The sequence below is a fragment of the Punica granatum genome, chromosome 2 (assembly GCF_007655135.1).
Source record: "Punica granatum isolate Tunisia-2019 chromosome 2, ASM765513v2, whole genome shotgun sequence".
Taxonomy (NCBI): domain Eukaryota; kingdom Viridiplantae; phylum Streptophyta; class Magnoliopsida; order Myrtales; family Lythraceae; genus Punica; species Punica granatum.
The window spans coordinates 33,740,303-33,766,278 of NC_045128.1; the positions used below are offsets into that span (position 1 = coordinate 33,740,303).

General features: G+C 36.8%; 3 protein-coding genes and 1 long non-coding RNA gene across 10 annotated transcripts; 2 read left to right on the plus strand and 2 right to left on the minus strand.

Moving 5' to 3' along the window:
* Positions 1–531: 531 nt before the first annotated feature.
* On the plus strand, positions 532–4,170 carry LOC116194367. 6 transcript variants are annotated; one of them, XR_004154416.1, is made up of 6 exons: positions 535–1,433; positions 2,493–2,543; positions 2,721–2,907; positions 3,166–3,236; positions 3,801–3,891; positions 3,983–4,170. It is a non-coding gene; the product is annotated as an uncharacterized LOC116194367 (long non-coding RNA). The 6 variants fall into 6 exon arrangements; XR_004154415.1 differs by having other exon boundaries at positions 532–1,164; positions 1,251–2,907; XR_004154413.1 differs by having other exon boundaries at positions 534–1,433; positions 2,493–2,907.
* A 4,961-nt stretch (positions 4,171–9,131) lies between these two features.
* On the plus strand, positions 9,132–11,727 carry LOC116196570 (sugar transport protein 8-like). Its single transcript, XM_031526358.1, has 4 exons — positions 9,132–9,440; positions 9,791–10,110; positions 10,200–10,826; positions 10,960–11,727. The coding sequence occupies exons 1-4, from the start codon at positions 9,308–9,310 to the stop codon at positions 11,413–11,415; spliced, it is 1,536 nt and encodes a 511-aa protein (XP_031382218.1). The 5' UTR covers positions 9,132–9,307; the 3' UTR covers positions 11,416–11,727.
* A 171-nt stretch (positions 11,728–11,898) lies between these two features.
* LOC116196569 (sugar transport protein 13-like) lies at positions 11,899–17,186 on the minus strand. Its single transcript, XM_031526357.1, is given in 6 exon segments — positions 11,899–12,850; positions 13,108–13,355; positions 13,358–13,398; positions 14,034–14,158; positions 16,036–16,364; positions 16,946–17,186. Coding segments are annotated over 6 exon segments (1,611 nt in total). The 5' UTR covers positions 17,079–17,186; the 3' UTR covers positions 11,899–12,115.
* Positions 17,187–20,599: 3,413 nt separating this feature from the next.
* Positions 20,600–25,751, minus strand: LOC116197153 (vacuole membrane protein KMS1-like). 2 transcript variants are annotated; one of them, XM_031527199.1, is made up of 8 exons: positions 25,372–25,751; positions 24,317–24,528; positions 24,113–24,191; positions 23,394–23,693; positions 22,773–22,927; positions 22,256–22,372; positions 21,631–21,810; positions 20,600–21,149 (listed from the first exon to the last, which is right to left on the minus strand). In XM_031527199.1, exons 1-8 carry the CDS (start codon positions 25,445–25,447, stop codon positions 20,973–20,975), a joined length of 1,296 nt encoding a protein of 431 aa, XP_031383059.1. In that variant the 5' UTR covers positions 25,448–25,751; the 3' UTR covers positions 20,600–20,972. The 2 variants fall into 2 exon arrangements, with proteins under 2 accessions (XP_031383059.1, XP_031383060.1); XM_031527200.1 differs by having other exon boundaries at positions 20,627–21,149; positions 25,384–25,750.
* Between the last annotated feature and the right edge of the window lie 225 nt (positions 25,752–25,976).

The following is a 25,976-nucleotide window of genomic DNA, read 5'->3' on the forward strand; positions in this document are numbered from 1 at the left end:
CACGTCATCGACCATAAACCACTAGTCAAACTGACTGCATTAATTGAACCATATCTCTAAATGAACCGGTTCACAAATTTAATTTAACTAAATTTTAATGAAACTGGTAATTTTGTGCCATCTCAACGTAAGTCGTCTTATGCAAAGAGCAGGGATCGTCGGATGCATAGCACCGCTAACTACGGTGATGTTCTCTGTGTTTAGGTTTCCGAGAATGACATCCCAAGGGTATGGGAACATCAGGGGGGGCCATGACACTGTCGAGAGATCCGATGCTGAGCATCATCAGAGTATGACTGAGGAATGCCCAGTTCTTAATTACTTCTCTCTTTATTGATTCCGGATCGTTTCCAATGTCTTTTTGAAAGGATGACGCACACAAACAATAGTAATAAAAAACGATCCTATATCGGTTGAACCACAAACTTCCACACCCCGAGGCTCATGTGAGCCCAGAGTCTGACATTGGACTATTATAGTTCACAATTACACGTAAATGTAAATAGACCATATCGTGATTTTATATAACAAATGGACTAGATCGTGATGTTTCGGGCATGTTTTTTCGTCCTGGTTGCCGCTTCCCGCTCGAAACCCAAGTCTCTTACTTGATTGCACCGTCTCCTTCAAGCGCTAACTTCTCCCGCTCTGCCCCTCCCTCCCTCTCTGTCGCATTCATTCGCAGCAGCACCCCCACCACCACCCGCCTTTCATCTCCCTCCCGTTTATTCCTTCCGCCCATCTGCTCGCACCGCCTCCCCTGCAAACTTTCTGTCCATCTGGTTGCTTGCATTCTATCCTGCACCTTGGTGAACCTGCAGCGCTGCTTAAGTTGAAGCTTGCCCTTCTCTCTCTCCGGCTTTCCCTCTATTACCATTACTCTTCATTCTGTCCTCCCCCCCCGGACGAGTTCCACTCTGTTACAGTTGATGGGATGAATATGAGGGTGATCTTTTCCAAATCTCAATTCTGCCTCTACTTTCAAGCTCTTTGGACAACCGCCCGCCTGCTTCGGCTCCATTGTTCCCTTTCGGCTTTCGGCTTATGCATGTACGTGCTCCGCCCTGCCCCGGCTACTTACCGCTTCCCCCCTGCGAGCGCCCTCACGGCCGTCCTCGCCATGCCGTGAGACCTGCCAGTCCTCGCATCTGCTGCTTCAAGATGGTCGGTCACTTTCCTATCATCTGTTCGTGCCTTTCCGCAAAATCCTCCCTGGAGTACTTACACTTGCTGCTCCTAAATCGCCCCAGTTGCACGTACATCCGCAATTTGAACACCTCGCTCCCTTCCTCTGCTTCAAGTTGTGTTCTACTGCTGTTCACTCTTCTCCATTTCTGGGCACTCTGCCATCACCAAGGTGCTCGATAAAACGTCTGTTAGTACAATCATTGCGGTCTCCACGGAGTGATGCTATCGATCTTCTCGCCAAACAGGTTCGATATCACTTTCAATTGAGTTTGCTTAACCCACATTTTGCTGTTTTATCCCTTGCTTAGCACTAGCTATCTCTTAGGCTCTCACCTTGTTGTTGCTGGTTGTAATCTTCCTCGGTATTTTTGTGGATTAGTTGCTGCTTTAATTTTACTGTCTTGTTGTCTCTTTTTCCTTTGTCTTGGTGTTTTCTCATGCCCTTCCTTTGTTCAGTACGGATATAGCTCTTGTGTCCAGCTTTGCTTAACGAAGCAAGATCAGTACATGCCCAAAAACTTGCACTTAGAAGTATCGTTATTCCTTTTGTATTTTTTTTAATTTTTTTTGGCTCTATAGTGATACAGTAAACGGGGTTGCCATGAATCTGCTCCATTCCACTTTGTGAGCAGGATTGCTCAAAAGTGGACGCTAGCCGTGCTTGCATACTTGACCTGTTCTGTCACAGAGTTAATATATATAGACAATGAAAAAAGTTCGTAGTAACAGTTCTGATTTGTTTAGCATTTGCCACCCTTATGTATGATGACTCTGCCTTTCACGGTGCCACCTTGCCCAAGATTTCGTGGATTAGCTGATACTCTACGTCTAATTACATAGTCATGTTGCCCTTTCTCCCCCACTTCTCCCTCTTATTTGGATATAATATATATATATATATATATGTATATACCTGTGTATACGTGCTTATGCTCCAACTTTACTATTTTGGTCATTAGATGGGGGCAACCATATAGATTTGCTTATTGAATTGGAATTAGGCATGCCAGAAACTCGCCCTTATAGCCATGGTTCTTCTTTTTCTTTTTCTTTTTAATTTTTTTTTTTATTTTACCCCTTCTGTCATTTTCTCAGTTTCTGATGCCAGTTATTTCTAATAAGGAGAACCCATGAAAATGGTCCAATGCAGTTTGAGGAAAATGGATGATATTATGACCCAAGATGAACTAATCCACAAGGAATGTAGTTTTACTAACAGTTTTGGATTGTTTGCTCCGCCTATTTTGAAATGTTTACGTCCGAAACATCACCCAATATCCAATTGCTCCTTAATGTTTGTGCAGACACTTTGCTCTTGTCACGTCTCTTGATACTTCAATTGCCACAGCGCAGAGGTGAATTCCTCCATGCCTGTCTATTCGTGCCTCTGATGTCTAATTTCCCCGCTTTTATTATATTCCTATGTGAATTTACTGTTGCATCCAGTCTTTCTTTCACTTAGATTTCATGCTTACCTCTTTAATTATTCCTTCCCTCGAGGAAGGAATATCTTGCGATAATTGGTATGCTAGGCTTACACCTGAACAAAAAAGGAGGAGCTTTGCTAATAACAAAGAATGCCGGAACAGGAACCATCTAACTGCTATTGGGCGAGGGTGCCTACCATAGCAGCAGTTCAACCATGACCATCGTCACCCATCCATGGCAGCAGGCAGCTCCTGTGCCCATCGCATCGCTCTGCCCCAAATACCATTGATGGTACTTTCTGTAAAGCTTTTCCTTTGATTTTTATATTTTATATTTGTGTTTGCTCTATCATATGTTTATTTGTATATCTACGTTTTTCTGCATGTTGTTACTTTCCAATTTTGGTTTTGTGTCCTCTTTCTCATTCCATTAGGATTTTTAACTTTGATCAAGTAATTCAAAGGAACTATGTTGTAGCCACCACTTAATTTTTTAACTAAATCATATTTATTAATAGAAGCCTATGACAATGAATTGCTACTCTATCAGTAGTTACTGCAGAAGTGGTTGCATGGAATGGCATACCTAAGCCAAGATGGAGCCATTTGATCAATATTAAGGTAATGCTCTTATTTTTACCCATTTTCTCTATTATAGTTGTTTCTTTGCAGGCTAGTAGTTAAGTGCAAATACTGTGCTCAATGCAAGAAGTAGATGTATATAGGTCTATATAGTAGTTATAGCTGTAGCATGTTATTTTCTAGAGGCTGTACTTTGAAATTGTGGTACTTATTGTGAACTACTTTCCTGGGGAAAAAAAAAAAAAAACAGTGCTTCTCCCAGTGTTCCGTGAAATTTATCTCTCCCCCTTATTTTCCATATAAATTGTAGTCCAGAGTGTTTCAATTTATGTACTCCTTTCATTCGTATTTTGTTACACACGATATCTACTTGCTCACGTAATACAACTTTGGCTACTTTCATCCTCATCAACTGCCTCAGACATAAGTCACGTATGTGGTTGTTAGGCGCATGAAAGCAGAAATTATCTTCTAAGTGTGTGTTTCGTCTAGTACACAAGTAAATTACACATGCGGTGCAAGTTAGAGACTCGTCAGCCTTGTGGTGCTCTTAGTTTATAAGAGAATCCCCCATATTCTGATCGGGAGTTGCTGGATTTTCAGCCTTTATTACTATCAACTGGACTGCATCCGTATGTGTATTCTCCGCAGGGATGAGCATATGAAGCTAAATTTTCATGTCTTGAACGGAAAGGTATGCCCCTATCTACATCAATTGTCATTCACTATTTTCTGTTTTTCGCGGAAACAGATTATCTAATACATCAATCTTAAACCATGGACAGGGCAAGGACATTATCCAAACCTTGCTGTGAGAAGGATCGGAGTCCATGATGTCTTTGAAGACCTTTGATGTCGTGTTCTTGTAATTGTACCAATACTTTGTAATAAATAGTATATATGTTCATCATTACGTCACATGTATTGCGGAGATTTGCTTGCTAAATCAATAATATAATCTATTGAAAATAAAGCATATCGTACCTCAATAATAGGAATAAGGGAGGCATAACACGTGCATTGCACGTGTTGTTCCACTAGTATTATAATAAGTAGGGTTAGATTAATAATTTGCAAAGTCCATTTCATAAAAACTAGCTAATTCTAAAACAAAATATATTGACAACTAAGTGAAAATATATTGAAAACTAAGTGTGTGTATATATATTGAAACCTTCCTATATATAGGTGACATCGGTCACCTTATGATGATGCATACACTATATTGATCTGCATAAGATCAAGACAATTATCAATTTTGGAATTCTCTCCCAGATTTTATAGTAAGTCCATCTTCCTTTCAGATGAAGTTTGCTATTGGAGAATGTTAATGGTGTGGTCTTTCTCATCAAATGCAGTACTTGTTTTTTTTGTACCTTTTCTCCATAAAATTTTGAAATTATTGAGGTTTCACACCAGGTAAGGAAGACTCTTTCTGTTTTTTGAATTTAGCTCGAGATGTCCTAAGTGAAGATAAAATACACATTATTTATTGTTGTTGATTTGCTTAGTATCTAGGTTTAGGGTATAGGTAAATAGAGATTATGAGTAACTGAAGCGTTTTTGATCGAATCATTTTACTTTAACTAAAAAATTTCAAGTAAATTTCTTCTATAATTTTGTTTGTCTATTCTGTTAATATTTAAATGTTGACCTATTCAAAATTCTTTTTATCTTTTCCAAATATGTTTAAAAAAAAAAATCTGGTAGTGTAGTTTCTAATAAATTATTATGTCAATATATTTTTGTTTATATATTCTGCCAATATTTGAATGTTGATCTCTTCAAAATTCTTTATTCTCTTTTTCAAAGATATTTAAGAGCAAAGTACCTTTTAGTGCAACTTCTAACAAATTATCATGTGAAACGTCGATTTCATAATAAAATTTCTTCAATAAATAAATAGTTACAACCAAATAAAAAAAATTATGAACTTATTAGATTTCGTTAGAGAATTTCAAGCATAAACAAAATAGAAAATGGATATGAAATAGCTCTTAGAAAACTATTGTTATGAACTGGAATTATATGAAATAGAAATAACAGTATAGGGATCTTGGAAAACTACTTTTGTTATGTTGTCTTTTTATATTCTATTTTATATATTTCAGATATATTCTAAGAATATATAGCTCAAACATAATTAATGATTAAAAACAATTATATTGTTGCAAAAGTATTTGCGCTTACCGTTAAATGTAATGACATAAGAGATTGGAAATTAGGTTGAAAAGAACCTCCTTCATCACATAAAAATATATTTCAACTCTTAAAAGTAATAATAGTATTGAAATGAATTTTATCATAACAATAAATAAAAATAGAATAAATGATCATGGGCCAAATATATACACTCATATTTTATAAACTTAACTATCCTTAAAAATAAATAGAACAACAATGATATTGCTAACTTATGGGCCAATATGTTCTAAAATATTAAATAAATAATTATTATTACTATAATTATAATAATAATATATGAATATGAAATAAATATTTCAAGAAATGTTCGAAGAAAGATTCCAATCACTTTTTATCATCTATCTATGTATATGTATAAAATTGTATCCTACCCTATTGATAATCGTAAAAGTTTAATAAATTAGTAAGTTATATAGAAATTGAATAGCATTAATTATTATTATTGTAATTAAAGAAAATATATCCAAAACAAAAACTAAAGAAGAGTTCTAATTACTTATCATTATTTTATAAGTAATTGCTATTTTATTAGTAAATAAATATGCATAATTTTAAAGACATAAAGAATCATTAAAATTTACTTAATTAATTTTAATAATCATTATTAGCCTTATAAAAGTTAAATTAAGTAAATCTCTCATCGAAATGATTAGTCATTTTATCTAAAATTATTCAGATTTATAAAATTTATTATATGAAATATGAGTGAGAAAATGACAATTGCAAATACATGTTAAAATTTATAGAATCTACCATTATTAATCTTTCATTGATGATAAGCTACCTAAGAGTTTTTTTTTATTTTATAATTATTTTCTTATAAATTGAGATAATGCCTACGAAATATTTTATATGAATTATTTGCTTATGAGCTCTTTAATATTATCTAGTATGGGTGTGAAATTTATCGTATTAAATTTTATAAAGTATAAGAACATTTTTTCTACTTTCTATATATTAATATAAATTATAAATAAATATTAATAATTGTCTTTATATCTAATGTTTCATAATAATTTTTCTTTAAGAAATCTGTAAAACGCACGGGTTCAATAACCTAGTTTGAATAAAAAAATTAAATAGATAGGAATTAAATAATAATAATAATTATTATTATTATAATTATTATTATTGTCTATATATATAAACTTGAATACAAGTGTATTAAATAGTGGGCTAAATGTAAATATATACTATTTATTCACATAACAAAATATTTATTAAATAAATAATAAAATAGATGTATATGTTCAGGAAATATATATATATATATATATATATGAAAATTTATTTTGGTAATTATTGTAAATAATTATCTGTAGACAAGTGATGTTATATTTGTTTAGATATAAAAAAATCTATGTTTGTTAGTTTATTTAAATTTTTTTTATTACTGAAATATAATGCAATTTTTTAGTTTGTATAATTCTGAACATTTACTGAAATTATAATTAATAAAAAGATCTGAAAAAAATTTCACTATAAAATCCACATTAATAAATATTATTAAATTCAATTCTTATATTATAAATAAATGGAATTTTATATCATAATTTTTTGTTTATAGAGTCCGTGCAATGCATACGGTCTAAAAACCTAGTATCATGAATAAATGAATATTCATAATTTAAAGTTTGAATTTTTTTTATATAATTATGTAGCATTGCATGTGTATATCTATATGTTTTTTCATATGTTATCTTGTATGGGCCAATATAACCTAGTTTTAATTATAAATTCTTGTGTTTGATACAGCGCTAAATAATTAAGACATACATGAATCCTTGGTTCTAATTAGTCAACACGTTAATCAATGTACTTTTTTTCTATCTTACTAATCAAGTCGAGAGATCGAGCATTAAAGTTTATTTTTCCTTTCAACAAGTGCGCTTACTGAGATTCGAACTTGTGTTCTCATCTTTACGGGGGTGAGTTACTTACCACCCAACTAACACTTTTGTTGGTACCTTAATCAATATATTGACAATTACATAGGTCGAAATTGCTTTCTTTAAATAGCATATTCGGTACATACTATTGGGAGTTACATTGTTGAGTAGACATTAATTGGTTTTTTTCTTTCTAATTTTCCAGATTATCACTATATACGTCATTCTCAAAATCAAACTTTATATTAAGCTTCATATTCATATAATAACTTATAATTGCACCATATGCGTGCACTGATTCACTTGGGTAAAAGTAAAAATTTCATGAAATAAGCTGTAATGCATCAACTAATTTTTTGACCTTTCATGTGCTCACCGATAGTTGGGTCCATTTAAATCAGATTTTAAGCAAAACAGTATCTTTTTTTTTTAATTTCTTGATATTAAGGAATAAATTTTCGGCAAATGATATTAAGGAATAAATTTTAGAAAGTATATATATCTTGACTTGAAAATCACTAAGACCTTTTAACATACTAGACAGTAGACCCTAGTAATTGAGGTAAATTTTATTACTTCATTTAAAAATCTATTTTTAATAGATGATAATTTAATTTAAATAATTTATTTCATTCATTTAATATCATTTCTATCAATTAAAAATAATTTTACTATATACGAAATAACATATGGATTTTCACTGTAATAATAACCACTTTATAAACAATTATTTATTGGAGATATTAATTACCTTTGTAGTCAGTTTTACTTTATAGAGATATATAGATTTATATACATATATAGATAGATTAGAACAATCAAAAGTCAACGGAAAATTAAATAGCAAAATTAAATTGTAACAAATATATCATTATTAGCAAAAACAGTGGTAAATGAAATCCATCCAACAGATGTTAACATAAATAGGCCAACAGAGACGTTAGGAATATCCGACCAAAGCCAGCAATCCCGTTCCAACCTTTTTGGCGAGTAGAAGCAAAGACTGCCCGACGCAAGCTTGAAGGCTTGAAGCACTTTGAATCCACTTCGAGTCTTAAGTCCATAACACCTTTACCACCATGTTTTTTTTCTGTTTTCTCCTCATAATAGCAACCAATCCAATTATCCACAAAATCGGAATCCATTCCGGCAATTTACGCCGACAGATAACCCATTTAGAACAGGACCTCGACTTCCTTAAGGAGGCTCCTGAAACGGCTCCATGGTTTAAAACTCACAGCTTGAAAAACTATTTTTCATGTGACTTTCAATAGGTGACTTGTTATGTAATAAGATAAGGCAGTACTTTTAAAACCATATATCACCTCTTAAATGGAAAGTTTTGATAATTCAAACGGATACATATATTTTCCCATCAGATCGGATAATATTATAATGGATGGTTTCCCCTCAGATAATTCAAACGGATATGTGCGTTTTCCCATCATCTTAAGGCCGCAGCCGTATCATTGACATATAGTACACCCTGAATTGACCGATCCCAGGACCTTGTCGTCTTCTCATCAGCGTTCTTATCATCATTGGTTTTCTTTTCCATATATAGTAAGAGGCTTGGGGTTGAGGGTAGTATTCCCGGATTAGATAGGTCAAGATTGGAAGCTTAATCAACAATCCAAACAGTAGCTAAAAGATGGAATTGTTTCTGAATTGACAAAGAGGAGATCCCCACGCATTAGGGACCGAATTTGACCCATTTGAAGAAGCCGTTTTCCATTTTTAGGACATTTCAAATTTAGGATTAATGATATCTGATGGCAATCTGTGTCAGCTTAGACAGTATATAAGGAGAGGTCTTCCCTGCGACAAGAGATCTCACCCCCGCTCAAAAAAGCAAAAAAAAGAAGGCATTAATCTTTGATGAATATTCTGTGATCCTCACCCTTTGGACGTCTTCCCGCTAACTGTGTCCGGCTTGTTCCTTAGTGTTACGTGAATGCGGAGATACTTCTCTCTTCTATCAAGAAAAAGAGATTTTAATTACACAGGGTAGCGAAAATGCCGGCTGTTGTGGTGAGCAATGGAGGGGACGTCCCAGAGTTTGAGGGGAGGATCACAATCTATGTCATCCTTTGCGTCATCATCTCCGCCTTTGGAGGGCTCATGTTCGGTTACGACATTGGCATCTCAGGTATCCATCGTCCCACTTCAGTACCACCAGACCTTTGCTAGATCTATAGCTAATGGCTAGATATCTCAGAGGTTTTCCGTAATATTAGAATGACCTGGTTTTGGAAGTTATATATTGGAATTCATCGGAATCCAGTTTCTATGAAGAAATATATACATTTCCTGGAAACGCAATTTTTCTCTTAATTCATTTCTTCCGAATTCTCAAGAAAATGAACAAAGCTTTTTGTGTCCAGACCCCTTTTTCGCGATTATACTCTGTCCCAAAACATTGTTAATTTGTTGTTCTTATTGACTCGCACGTTCCTAATGAGTTTTCGTTGAATTTGGTACCCGGTAATTAATTGTCAGGTGGGGTGACCGCAATGGATGACTTCCTCATAAAGTTCTTCCCGAAGGTATACGAGAAAAAGCAGCACGTGCACGAGGACAACTACTGCAAGTACGACAATGAGTACCTGCAGCTCTTCACATCGTCCTTGTACATTGCTGCCCTTGTCGCCAGTTTCGTGGCATCCAGGGCCTGCAGTAAGCTAGGTCGGAAGCCTACCATGCAGATCGCTTCCTTCTTCTTCATCATCGGAGTGGGCCTCCAGGCTGGCGGTATCAGTGTCCTGATGATCGTCTTTGGCCGTATCATCCTCGGCTTTGGTGTTGGATTCGCTAACCAGGTATTCTATAAGTTTCCTTTCCAACATGTAATACCGGCTATCGTGGGTAATTGAATTTAATTAATTAATGCTAATTCTCTCCCTGACAGGCGGTCCCATTGTTCTTGTCGGAGTTGGCACCGGCGAAGATGAGGGGAGCACTCAACATTTGCTTCCAGCTCTTCATCACCATAGGTATCCTCATCGCTGGTATTATTAACTACTTCACCTCGCATATCCACCCCTATGGTTGGAGGCTCTCCCTTGGTTTGGCCGGTGTCCCAGCAGTTATCCTCATGCTGGGGTCCATAGCCATCTGTGAGACCCCAACGAGCCTGATCGAGCAGCAGAAGCTCGATGAGGGCAAAGCCATCCTCAAGAAGATCCGCGGGACTGACAATGTGGATGCTGAGTACGAGTCCATCATGGCCGCCTGTGAGATAGCCCGCCAGGTGAAGGACCCCTTCAGGAAGCTCATGAAGCCCTCGAGCCGCCCACCGCTTGTGATCGCCGTCCTCCTCCAGGTCTTCCAGCAGTTCACCGGGATCAACGCCATCATGTTCTACTCCCCAGTCTTGTTCCAGACTGTCGGGTTCGGGAACAATGCTGCCCTCCTCTCAACTGTCATTACTGGGCTTGTTAATGTTTTCAGTACCCTCGTCTCGATCTACACGGTCGACAAGGCCGGTAGGAGGGTCTTGCTGCTCGAAGCCTGTGTTCAGATGTTCATCACTCAGGTATACATATATATACACGTACAGTTATGTGGGATCAATCATATTGAATCGACATACTGTGTTCTTCATATATACATCGGCTGAACTATAGGGAGAATAAAACACCTATCATATTTCTTTTGGTGCATTGCAGACGGTGATTGGATTGATCCTCCTGATTGACCTGAAACCGACGGGCACCTTGAAGGAGAAGGAAGCATTGGTGGTGGTGATCCTGGTCTGCGTGTATGTGATGGGATTCGCATGGTCGTGGGGCCCGCTCGGGTGGCTCATTCCAAGTGAAACGTTCCCTCTGGAGACCCGAACTGCAGGATTTGCCTTTGCAGTCAGCTCGAACATGCTCTTTACCTTTGTGATTGCACAGGCGTTCCTCTCCATGCTCTGCCACATGAAGGCCGGCATTTTCTTCTTCTTTGCCGCTTGGATCCTCCTCATGGGACTCTTCGCCCTCTTCCTCCTCCCTGAGACGAAGGGCGTACCCATCGACTCCATGGCTGACAAAGTCTGGAAGCAGCACTGGTTTTGGAAGAGATACATGGTCGATGAGGATGATGAGCCCATTGAGAAGATCCATCCGCATAAGACATAAGCAACAAGAACCAGCATAGAAAGAAGAACGGATTTTCATATATGATGACGGCCAATGCGGCACGAAGCATCCTTTTGTCACCTCAATCTCTTTGTTCAGTCGGTACTTAGTGGTTTTCCTGTTTCATTTTTTTGATTGAGTAACCTGTTCATGAATAAAAAGAAAAAATACTGTGGGGGAATAAATAGTCATTTTGGTTTTTTTTTTTTTTTCCTTTTTTGGGATCATCCTGCTGGTTTCTCACTCTTATAGATGTACAGAAGTTTTGTTTCATACTTTTCATGTTCAATCGAAAAATCATTATTGAATCAACTTAATGTTACCAATCTACGGGTGTTCATCTTCTCTTAGTTTCCCGACTTCATTTTAAACTACCTTCGCTGCAAATTAAATTTTCCGACTAGCTAATGCATATCCTCCGGAACTTTCATTTCATCTATGGAAAAATTTTGGGGGGAAAGAATGCGTTGTCTTTTACTGTAATTGAAGATAATAAATATTGATATTCGTTGTATGGAAGAAAACCGATCATGGCAAGGATCAGAATATCCTTAGTTATCATATCCTAAACTTATTTCAGAATCACATCTAAGCTTCTGCAGCATATAGATCATCACGAACATTACAGAGTCGAGAGAAATAAAACTATTTGTCGGTGCTATACTCTCTCTCTCTCTCGATTATTTCTTGAATACTAAATTTACAACTGGGAGGTGGGATCGTATCCATTGGCATGTCCAGTCTTGTTTGTTTTATTACCATTGACCCCATTAGCTCCATCTCCCTTCTCATAATCATCAGGACCTTCTTCTTCCATGAACTTCTTCCACAGCCAGTGCTGCTTCCACACTCTCTCGGTCATCTCCTCAATTGGGACATTCTTTGTTTCGGGCAAAAGAAACAGCACAAACAACGACATCACCAGGACCCAACCCGAGAAGAACAGGAATATACCATACTTGAAGTGGCACAGCATCGAGAGGAATGCCTGGGCCATCACGAACGTGAAGAGCAGGTTCACGCACACAGTCACGCTCTGGCCTGCTGACCGGGTCTCCAGAGGGAATGTTTCACTCGGGATGAGCCATCCTAGTGGGCCCCATGACCATGCGAACGAGGACACAAATGTGCACACCATGATCACCACGAAGACCGCGAAGCCCTGGCTAAGGTTGCTGGAGTGGTCCTTGACCTTGAGTCCAAGGATGATTGCAATCGCAGTCTGGGAGAGGAACATCTGGACCCCTGCCTCCAGGAGGAGCATCCTCCGGCCCACCCTGTCTACCAAGTAGATTGACACGCAGGTGGAGAGGACATTGACTGCTCCTGTTATGACCGCGGAGTACAGAGATGCGTCCCCTCCGAATCCTACTGTGTTGAAGAGGACCGGTGCATAAAACATTATAGCATTGATGCCAGTGAACTGCTGGAATATCTGTTGCAAAAGAAGACATCGAATTTGTCAGGTAATGTATACCTTAACTGGACCAATCGATTTAACCATCACGACTCACTTTCCCCCGAGTCATCATGACTCATTTTTCCCGAGTAATCACATTTAAAACCAGTACAGGTAGGGCATCGGGACATCTACTTGGACTTGGATTCATGGAATATAGCAAAATTACAGGAAAGGTACGGGCAATTCACAAGCAACAGAAATTTGTCACTGAACTCCTGAGATATCCTAACCTGCAAGGCCATGGCAATGACAAGCTGAGGCCGATTTCGCTTCTTGAGGAGGTTCCTGAATGGATGCTTTACTTGTTTGGCAATACGGCTCGCCTCAACGAGCTCAAGGAATTCAGGCTCGATGTTGTTGGTGCCCCTGATCTTCCTGAGCACGGCTTTTCCTTCCTCGATATGGCCTCGTTCGATGAGACTGTTGGGGGTGTCCACCACCATGAGGGCTCCTATGGTTAGGAGAGCAGCAGGGATCCTGCCAACCCCAGTGACAGTCTCCATCCCCATCCCCCCCTAATTCTATACACAATACATTCAGAAAATTCGTGATACGATTAGCCGCAAAGCTATTTCCAGGATGTAGTTTCATGGAAAACCCAGTACACATACGTAAAATAGTACATTTAGCGATCCATTTCTATTGCAAACTGGGACAAACACGAATGATCAAGATCCAAATATCACGTACGACTTCGGAATAATGACGAGTTTGACATTAAGTGCGTGATCCAACATCAATATCAATCGATTGGACCTATCACCAAAGTGATCTCAAGGTCAACACTCATGTGGTCAAGGACCAAATGTCTAGCTGCCAAGTTGCCCACTGATGTTCTGCCGCCTGAGGTCCGTTACCATAACTAACTCAACCCCTGCCACGGCCATGGGGCCGTAGCTATTGACTTCCAACAGTCAATCAGCCACCATAACATTGCACGTAATTTTGTCGGTTTCTTCCGATTCCGCCTCTCTGCCTAACGTTTATTATCCTTTGAAGAATAATCTGTTGTGTTTTGATGATAATGGGTGATCAATAAAGGAGGAACTGATTCAGGCCGAATAAAGAAAAAATAACAATCTTTTTTTTTTTAGTATTTAAAAGTTTTCTTTTTGGGGTTAATAAAGCGTATATAATGGATAAAGATGATTTGTACTTGGCAGTTCCGTAATTGACGAGGTTGGCAAAGAGGATTCCGATGGTGACGTTGAGTTGGAACAGTATATTGAGTCCACCACGTATTCTCGTCGGTGCAATCTCCGATAGGAACAACGGGACAGCCTATACGCATAAAAATACAAATGTTCCACCAACCATTAAGGGACGAATTAATAATAATAGTAAAAACACATGTACAGATTGTCACGTTGTCCTGCAAGAAATTGTTTCGAGACGCGCACAAGTCGCTATCAGTGATGATATTATGTGGCTTGTTTAAACAAGGCACCAACTTATATGTTACATGTGCAAATTAAAAATCTCAAGTTAGGGTTTCAAGCCAACAATCCGACAGAATCGACTTGGATCACATGCATCCTAACTATGTTGTTTTCTAATCGACTTGAACTTGAGGTCTCCTTCCATTAAATAAACTTTAATATTTTATTAACATAGAGATAATCAAATATTAAATTATAGATTTATAATCAAAAGATTAGATAAATCAAATCAAGAGAGTGACACGACATCCACTTTGTGATGTGGAAAAGTTGAGACCAAATTAAGATGTTTACAGAATCAAGTAATCGCAAGTATTACCCCACAACTTTTCTAGGTGCAAATGCTTCAAAAAGTTAAGGAATAAAATAAAAAAGATCAAGAGCCTTAGGACTCCATTTATTTTATTTATGGATAATTCTTATTTGCAATGATTTTTTCCTTTCCAAATTAAAAAAAAAATCGATTATGTACTTTACCAACATTTTGGTAGAATAAGCATTGCATTTATATTTAATTTTATGATCACATGTTATATATTTAACATGCTTTAGCACTAATATGTGTCGGTTTCATATGGATAAACCCGAGCTGAAAAGACCTTGTCATTTGAGTAACAACCTGGTCGACAAAGGGAGAGATCACGTTGCAATCAAGTGGAGAAATATCGCGTCTCATAGGATATTAAAACAAATAAAGTGATCTGGAAGAACTTTAGATTAATAGGGAGAGAGGAGGGGAATGTTAAAAGAAAAAGAAAAGTTGGAAATGAAATGATCGACTGTGACTTCCACTAAATTTGGATCACATGGAGAGAAAATGGAATCCTATTCCACAAAAATATAACCTCCACAAAATGGACTTATCAAAGTAAAAATCGTGAGATATTATGAATTAGCATTTTACAACAAAAAAATTTGGTAAAACAAAATTTCATTACCTTTCCAAAAGGGAAAATTGGGAAAAAAAAAAAGGAAAAGATATTTCATAAGGTAAGAAATTTGGGGAAAAATAGTACAAAACCATTAAACTACGAATTCCATGTATAAGAGGTGTATATCACCATGTGATGTGAAAAATATCAGTAGCACGGTTACGAATGGGTAAATAGACTTACTAATACAAGGGTATATATAGTTCATCAACAGCATCATGACACAAAATCCAATCACTTTTAGGTGTGTTTGTTTTCGCAACAAAATTTAACTTAACTCAACTCAACTCAACTCCACTTATCTTCAATTCAATACCGCAATCATTACTTTTTTATTTTTTTAATATTTTTAACCATTCAATTCAATTTTTAATATTAAATTCTCTCAACTATTAATTACTTTTTCACAATTCAACAATATAATCATTACTTAATCATTATTTTCTCTCAATTATTTATTACTTTTTCATATTTTTCTCATCATTCAACAATACAATCATTACAAACCAATTAAAACTAAAACTCAACTCAACTCAACTCTCAATCCAAACACACTCTTAATGTTCATTATCATGAGAATTTCATCAATTTTTTTCTTACCATATAATTACTAAGAAAGTGACGTCTAAGATTTTCTCCCATTATTTAATTAAAGTATTCATTGGTAATAACCCACCTACTTAAATAAAAATTGGTGACAAATGATATATGGTATGTGGCTAAAGATTTTTTTCAATGGAAAATTTCATATGTCAAAACAATGTCCATGAATTTTTTAGACGTGTACCTGATTAGCAAAACCAACGCCACAGCCAAGTAAAATCCGTCCGATGATGAGCATGGCGAGGTTTTGGGCTGCCGTGTTGAACACGACACCGAGCACGAAGAAGGCCCCGGCAATGAGCATCGTCAGCCTGCGCCCGAGCTTCCTCGTGGTGTACGATGCGAAGAAAGTTGCTGTAAGGCCCGCGAGATAGAGGGAGGACGTGAATAGCTGGAGCCCCTCATTGTCGTACTTGCAGTAGTTGCTGTTGTCGATCCCTGGATCCTGGACGACCCGTCGGTATACCACTGGGAAGAACTTCTTCAAGAAGTCAGGCATCGATGTCACTCCCCCTGCATCGATTAATAAATAAGATGGATTCATATCAATTACGCAATTTTCATGACCCTAAAATGAAATTATTAGGTTTGATTCTCAAATATAAGATAATTATCACGCAAATTAAATAGTTCACTTGTATTTCAGTTCGTGAATTTTTAAGTGACAAATAATCCTGATCTAGCATGATCGATGGACTGGGGACTTGCGATGGGAGGGCTTGATTGCACCAAAAAGGACTAGTTGGAGGACGTGATTGAGAAAGAATAATAATCCGAGGATCAAAACGGAAAGATCCACGCATGGCGGGAGAAGGAACCTTGCATTGCTGTAATCTCAAACCAGTAATACATTTCTCAAACAAAATTTTCACCCTATGTGTACGGAAAAAACAAAATTGAAAAACAAGCGACGGAATATATAATTCGACCATGTACAGCTTACGAGCTTTTCATGAATCGGCACTATTCGTCGGTCCAAGTTGTAATTTAATAAGAAGATTCATCACAGCAAAGGGTCACATATTCAAGTTATGTAGCTCCTCCTTGAGCCGAAGAACAAGCATTAGATCGAGTTATCGACATGATGTTCTTACCGGAGACACCAACGTCGTAGCCGAACATGAGGCCTCCAGTGGCAGCCATTACGCAGGAGATGACAACGATGGGCGTGATCTTAGCCTCGAACTGGCTCCCCGAAGGGGCCACGGAAAGTCCTCCCGCCGGCATGATCCTGAGGTTAATCTGTCTTGCCTGGTCGAAGCCTCTGTCAATGTGCTTATATGTCTTTCCTAAGAAATATGACTCCGTTCAGCAGCACACCGACTAAACTTAGAGTCAAATGCTTTGTGTGTCGTCGGGTGGAGTTTATATAGAGGAAGAGGACCCGCAAGGACGAAGTGGGTCCCAGACCACCAGGATCTTTCCACGTGGAGACCTTGACGGGTATCAGTAAAATACTAGTAAAAAATCGATCCAAAAAAATACTAGTGAAAAAAAAATTACGAAAATTTTACTAATTGAATTGGAATATATACACACAAAATTTGTGTGAAAAGATAACTACATCAGATCACATATACGTACTTAATTACGTGATTCTAATATATTACTATTGTTGTTTATTATTCTCGGCTCGATTAAGTTTCCAAGTTCTGAATTTTGCCGTAAATATTTTGGTCATGGTAGAATACAACTTTTGTTGTCTTATTCTATATATTCCAGTAGTTATATTTCAGTTTCATTACATTTTTTTAATGTTCATCTAGTTGAGTGGACGTATTCGAGATATATCGAAAAATCAAAATAATTACTAAGCCACGAAACCATATCACATATATATATATTACTATAATATAGTACTGAACATCTCAATTTACTATTATTATTGTTGAAATATTTAACAACGAGAATTTTTTATTTAAGAAAAGGCAAAATAGGTAGGCTATTGACTTGGGAAACACCATCATTAAAATTGATGTGAAGAAAAGCATGTCATGTAATTAAAAACTGATATATACGTCAATCTTAAATTACATACCATTATTAGATAAATTCTTATGCCTTTAAATGGAATAATAATATACATGGAGTAAGTTTATTCTTTTTTTTTTCTTTGTCACAATTGAGGCTCATGAATTTAGTATAATAAAATATATTTTAATAACTAATAAAGAGGCACGATTAGTTTCGTCGAGTATCAAACCTGAAGCCTCTTAATAAAATGGTAACTTTATTCTTAATCCAGCTCAAGTAGTTGAAACAACGATGGAATCACAATTACTAAGATGACAGTTGAAATCTCCATATGGCTAGATAAAAAAAATTAATTACATTAAAGATGTATTTTGTATTTTTAGTCTGTATAATTAGAATATCCACATATGTGTAATAATCTTTTCTTATAATATCTTAAATATTTATAAGAAAAACTTTTACTAATAAAAGGATGAGGCACTTTTTGCAAGCGAGTAATATTCTTCCTACCCGCTCCATATATCCAAATAGGGACACATGTACGTATAACATCACATATTGTTTCGCATTCCAGATCTGATAAACCATACGAGTTATACCATATGAAACGCGCGGGACTAGTATTGGAAGTCCATCGAAGGAGACGGTCTCACTGTTGAGTTTTTAACCGTGTCCCATTCAAGGATCCCATGGCCATGGTATATATCAATTTCACTGCGACAGTGTTTCAGTCTTAGCTGGGACTGAGTGTTGGTCCTTTTTTTTTGGGTTAAGTACAGAGTATTGATCTTGTTCCTCGTCAATTAATCATGCACGAGATGCCACGTTGAAATTGGAAAATACATTAAATTCAATTGTTTATATGATATATATGCGCATATATATATATATATATATATACTTTTATTTATTCAGGGTAAGTTGAACTTTCACAGAGATATTTTGTTTGTCGGTTGATCTCATGGATGATAATTGACACTTATTTTATTGAACTCTTGATTTAAACTAGTCTTATTATATAAAATTAATTATTTATATATACGTATATGTACATAAATAAATATATATATATATATAAACAAAAAAAAAGTGTACATGGATATAACTAGGGTAGAATTTAATTTGTCATAACCTATTGAACTTCTGAATATCAAGGTACACACCGAAAAAAAAAAGTGAAACTTGCATAAACTTTATTATTATTTGGAAAAAGAATTCTCATCACATTTTTCTCCCATTAAATAATTACATTCAAGCTTGATAATTGACTATTGATCTTATATTAGTCCCTTGCCTTATCCGCCCAAAAACTGAATCTATATTGAATTTGGGTACGATATTTGTTTTTGATGTCTCTCTGCAGTACGGGACTGCAAATAACATATCTCGGAGCTAATCGAAAAACTATGCAGGTACGTGCTGCCTCAGCCGCTATTATATCGAATCGAAGGAATAAGATCTGTTTTCTAGCAAACCGCATGCATTGGAAGGGACTGAGTTGACAAAGTATTAACGAATAACTAGGATTAACCTCTACGCACATTTTCTTTTTTTTCTTTTTTTTAAAAAAAAAAAAAAAAAGAAGGTGCATCAGATTTAGATTTTCCTTACCACTTATTAGTAGTCTAAGAAAAGTTTCCTTCGATCGATTTGGGAGAACAACTCAAAAAAATAAAGAAGTTATGGTACATGGGAGTTCTCCAACGTTTCTAGAAGACCGACATCAGGACAAGTAAGTGAATAAATGAACTTTGAGGTCGCGTGAAATAAAAAAGGCAACTTTATGATACAACCCTACAAAAAAACAGACAAATAAAAGCCACTTTATGCCATTTCTACGCGGACATCCCGATGTCCTTTTCCACGTTTAGCACACGAGCAATCATGCACACAAAGACCGAAAACTAACCATTCAAAGTAAGTATATAGATATTTTATCAATCGATCTCGGTAACTATTTATGTTCATAGTACGTAGATAATGATGAGAGATCGACTTCATCATCACTCGGTAACTATTCTAATCAAAGTGCAAAGCCAATGATAAGCAATCGGAATCAGAACAAGACTGGCTTTGCTGCTGTTCATATATAGTGCTTTTCCAAGAACTTCGACATAGGATCCTAAGGTTTTGCAGCTGCATGATGAAAACAGAACTTTTCTTCTTTTTTTTTAGTGGGATTGTTAGTTGGGGATAACAGTCGGTATTGTTCGTTAGTAGTTGAAGAAGATAAAGCTTAAAATAAAATGCCCCGTCCAGAAACGGAGTTAAATTTTAACTTAACTACTTTACTCTTCCTTCAATTCAACAACACAACCTTATTTTTTTTTTTATCTTTTTCTTCAATTTGATTAGAATTCTTTCATATACTTTTTATATATTAAATTCTCATAACTATTCATTACTTTTTCCTTAATTCAATAACACAACCATTATTTTTTCGTCTTCATAAATTTTTTCAACTATTTTTATCTTTATCCCGTGAAATCAAATAAAATTATAATCATAATCCATTACAGCAGTATTAATCAATTTGGATTCCACAGTGTAAACAGATATACTTCCACCTTGGACAGATAACTCCTTCCTGATCTCATCTTGATTCCAGATTCAACCGTTGCATCATCCAGTTTATAAGTCAGCTACGTTCTGACAAGTTTCGAGCTATGAAATTCTCTAGGCCATTGTTGAATTTTGTTCGATATATTATCTATGATCACAGGACGACCGTGCGAAATGCAGAGCAGATGTAATGCAGAAAACTCGAAAAGGCAAGGACAAAAAGCAGATAGGGTTCTGTCTTTGAATTTCCAAAGAATAATGAGATTCCAGATATCCTGTTGATCCTTAATGCGGGCAAAGAACTGCCCGAAAACAATGATTTCCCCCAAAACACTAAGCGGGATCCGAGTAAAACCTGCAACATCTCCTGCTGGAACATATGATACGTTCCCTCCTACTTCTATACAATCTCCTAAAATGTCTCGGACCCACAAACGTACTTTCTGGGGGACAATTTCTTGTCTTGTCAACGGAGCCAATCACTATTCCAATTTCGTATTGACTCCTCGTAGCGGAAGAGAAAAGAAACTGATAAAAGGATATGTCTAGAGTCGTCACCCTTACCAAGAAACTTGAGTAGAGGATTCAGTTCGTATTTACTGAAGAAGAAAGTTTGTTAGTCAAGGCATCAAGCTCTTTCTCCTGCTGTTTCTTGAGATATGTTTGTGCAGTGGAGGTCACAATCTTGATGAAGAAGTTGACGAGCACGAGCCATACAATTGAGTTCCATATCGATGCAAAAGAAAAGTCCCATTTCTTCACCTGTCAAGAAGGAAACAATTTGAACACATAGGCAAACAAGAAACCCGATCATGAATTTAACTTATATGTGGGACAAATCTAAGCTATGCCATCATATTACCTTCTTTCTCCCCTGATATTCCAAAGTTAACCTTCATATAACTTAACTAATTAATGATTCTTTAAGATAGTTCGAACCGAGAACTTAAAAAATAATGTATTTTTTCCATTCATCCCTCGAACTCTTACACACATTGTTTATTCAATCAATTTCTCATCAGGGCCAGAACAGTTCCACAAGCTTAAGATCTATTGTTCTTATGCCAATTCTTGATTGAAATCAACTACATTAATTTACAAGTCATGCTCCACTACTACTATAACTTAAGTAATAAGTTTGGTATTGTGAGAAGAAAAAGGACTAGATTTATCCTAGATAATAAGAATTGTACAGGGTTTTGATTGCATGATATAAACAACGCATATCCTAGGAATTGGATACCTTGATATTCGAAGGAACTGTAGGAGATGCTGTGAGATACTTATCCCTGACAGCATGGAGTTTGGTCATGAGCGGGGGCAATACAGAAGCAAGTCCTGGGATAGAGCTTAGCATCCAAATCAACTCGTTCTCCATCCAATTCAGCAGTTGGTTATTGCAAACGGAAATGATGAAGACCGTCTACCATCAGCAATAAAAACAAAAAGTCAGAAGATTAATGTTATCCAACACTTTTAAGTTTTAACCAATAATAACCATCTTGACTGATGCCAAATCTCGAAGCCATTCTATCTCAGAATTTTGGGTAATTCACATTTTTGTCAACTATCTTTCATTGGAGGTCTGCACCAAGGGAAAATTTTAAAACTCGATGTTCTAAAAAAATTCCTTCTATGACAATCAGTCATGATTTGTACTTAATCCTATCTTGAACCAGTTCTAAGGAATCTTTTCAGGCCACATAGTAGCATCACCACCATCATATAGACCAATCCCACATATGAAATGGAAACCACTGATGACATATACAAGAACTATGAATTCAAGATCTACCTTTACCATGCATTCGGCTGGGGAAAAAAATAAAAAGGGAAAACATTAACAGACAATTAGAGCTTGAGTGGACCTGTATGTGAGTCTTAATTATTGCTTTCCCAATCAAAGTAGCAAGGAAGAACTTCCAGAACGGGATCCCAAATTGACCACACATGATGCCAGCGAGGTCAAAGAGAGGGTTTGGCACCTGAAAAAGAAGTTTGATCAACTAAGGGTACTAGTTTTTCCAAAAGTATCACTCACCCTTTTCCTCCAACCGGGATAACAAATAGGAAGTCTGAATTGTTAACATCGCTATCTATGCAAGTTCATATAGAACTGCCTTCAATATTTACATCCTGATTGACATGAAAACTCCAGCCACTGAACCATTTAGATATAATAAGGGAAAGAGAGAGAGAGAGAGAGACCAGGTAAGAAGCGCTTTTCAACTGATGCAATCGATCAATATCAGACACATCAAATGGAACGTAAGAATAAAACAGAAAAGGGTACGAAAATGGAACATGCCTGCATATAGCTTTTAAAATAGCACGTCATAAGTTTTTCTCTTAGAACACAAAATTGCAACAGAAAAGGAAACTAACCGAGGCAAGCACTAATATGGTAAAGAAGTTCATATGCTGAGAATGTGTCAGGAGCCAGCGCTTAATTTCCCTGAGGTAATGAGCTACAGCTCCACCATCTTCACCAGATGAACCATCCAGTTCTTCCATGTCCAATCTACCTCCAGATAACCTCGCTGCAACATTGAAATGAACAGATTTATATAAGAACATACCCCTCAAGTCTTGATGAGGAAACGGAGAATAAAAATGTACCATCATCTTCATATAATCTCCATTTCGAAATAAGGTAGCTGAGTTTTATTTATTCAACAAAAACTTTTCCTTCATAAAATGCACTCCAATATGTACTACTTTTCTAGCTTTCCAAATGTTAGTGACATTGACTCAATGTTCCAAATCCAAGTTAATTCCACTAACAATGATACTTTCTCAACTAACATGCCTCAATGAATAGGATATGGAGGACATCATAAAAAAGAAAATATCATTATGTAGGCTACTCCTACATGATATCCATTCAGTCAGGAGTTGACTTACAACATTGAAATAAACCAAAACACATGAGATCAAAGCTTCCCTCCATTCAATGATTTTCAAAATAGCTACAGAAAGCACAATTTTACCGCAATGTCCTCATACCTGCCCTAGAAATAAAATATGGTGGAAGCTCCCCAAGGGCAGTGCCAAGTCCCCATAGAACAGCCTCGATCTGGACCTGGGGCAGAATGCTGCTCAGGGGGACCCTAAGCCCATCCACTAGCTCAAACAATGGTGGCCCAAACTCAGAGCACTCCTTGCCGAGCCACGATGGACCTCTTTTCAATTGTATTGTATCATATGGAGCATTTTTCAAATCCACCCTACCGCACTGCATTGCTTTGATAGTGAAGAATGCAATATGGGGGCCCAAATAAAGGACAAAAGTGTGCAAGCCCGATCCTGCAAAAAAGAAAGCCATGAGATACAAGAAATACGATGTCCCTCAGGGGGATTTTGGCAAATGATGAAAAAAGAAATAGTAAAAACAAATAGAATGCTTCAGGGAGCAGCTAAAGTTAGCAATGAGAGAAAGAGTATGTGCTTAGGGTAGATGACTACTGGCATAAAGCCGCAAGACAGAGACTAAGGTCAAAGTTTCAACAAGCCCTTTAATATATTATTAAACCTGCATTCAACTGCTAATCCTATTCTAATACCTGTGCTTCTAAAGCATTTTTCAATTGTCCTTAGAGGGCAGCAGCAACACAAAACTGGATCCAAAGTATCAGCAACCTTTAACTTTATACAGCATTCTTTGTTCTGAATGACTAAATCTTAAACTTCTTCTACATGAGTACATGTAAAAGAGTTTTGCTTACCAAGACCAATTGACGATGCAACTCCAAGGGCTATCCACCAAATTCCATACCGAACATAATTGGAGATCTCCTCAACATGCTGTAGCAACAGATTTATTTATTAATCCAAATAGCTTTGCTGAAATGTGCAATTGACACCATACAACATCATAATACAAATCATGACAGGAGAAATTAACCACAATAATCGCAAGGAAAAGTCACCTTTTCATGGGGGCCATCTAAAGTTACAAGCAAGATTCCAACAGCTACTGTCCCAATGCTTAATAACAAAAGGTAGCCACCTTTTGCTAGAAGATAAGATATTACTCGCTTAAGATATTGAACAACAGCAAGAGTGAAGAACTTCAACGTTTTGACAGGTTGTGTAGTTAGGGTCAAATGTTCAAGATCTTGTCGGTGCCTCTGGCGGAGTCCTGCGAAAATTCAGCAATGTAATCATCAATTGCATAGGCATTAACAGTGTTTCAATTGCATGGACCCTTTTGCATCAATTAACAGCAAACCAAGCTATGGAGCAATCAAAGCACTTCCTTTAATACACCCAACACGTCCTTTTTACACCATTAAACCATCCTGGTCGTGTTTCTCTCATCCCATTTTCAGCATGAAGAAATTTTACATTCAAGAGCGCTCTCGTGTAGATATGCCTCATTACTGTAGAATTGTAAACCTATGGCCCATTTGGTGCAAAAAGAATACACGACACGGCATTCTTATTCGTATGGCAATCCATTATCCTCCCTTGCCATTATATCATATCATTTCCAATCTATTTGTCGCTATAGTCGATACTTGATAGCATAACATTCACCTCAGCAGAGAATATTCATCCTAAAGAAGCTGCGAAAATCATATTTACTACGTATTCTAGGGAACTTGCAATGGACACTCTCAGATACACTAAAAGCAGCGGTCAGGGATACAAGGAGAAATTTGCTTTAAATGCCAAAAAGGTTGGAACTTCTGAGCATTTGAAGTATATTATTATCAGCATTACAATACCAAGCCATTAACGCAATCTTTTGCCGATCAACCTTCAAAACATATGAATTCTCATAATCTCAAACACCGGACGGCATTCCGCGAGATCCAGAATATCAGATCGGGGATTCTTATCCTAAAATCACACACTTAAGGGATTTGAGCTTCAGCTGAATGAATCCCATCTCAAGACTCAAAGCAAAATATGGGTCCGAATCAGCTGAATAAGATAGCGAAAAACAAATTACGGAAGACCCAACAGAAAGTCGCATTGCCTGAGAACTCGCCTGAGATGGAAGCGTCCATCTGCCGAGGAGAAGAAGAGGAAGTTGCTCCTTTTCCGGAACCCATTTACGCTTCCATGCCCAAATCAGAGCACCCTCTTTCCAATCGCCGCAAACCAGCTCGGCACCGGTGGATATCGGGGTGAAATCACGGTGTGGGCGCCCACTAACACGAGAAGATCGAGGAAGACACTCCCTTAAAAGCGGGGGATTATGGAGAAATTGGCCTTTGCGTTTGTCGGGCGATCCTTAAAGAGGCAGAAGCAGAGGGAAGAGCTATGGAGTTGATCTTGCGTGAGGAAGAAGATCTGCGATTGAAATGGAGCCTTTATCGCTCTCTCCCCCTTTACCTTGCCTTCCCACTATGAAATTTAGAGTTCCCTTTTTTTATTTAATTATTATAAATAATTTTTCCCCCTTTTTTCATTTTTCAGTTTTGAAACCAATGAAACGGATATTGCGGGGCCATAAAAAAATAATAATAAAGGTCGAGCTGAATAATAACTGATGAAATAAAACATTCCGGGTTTGATTAAGTACGCAAAATTATATTGATCGTGTAATTTATTTATGATTTTAGTGTGTGAATATATATT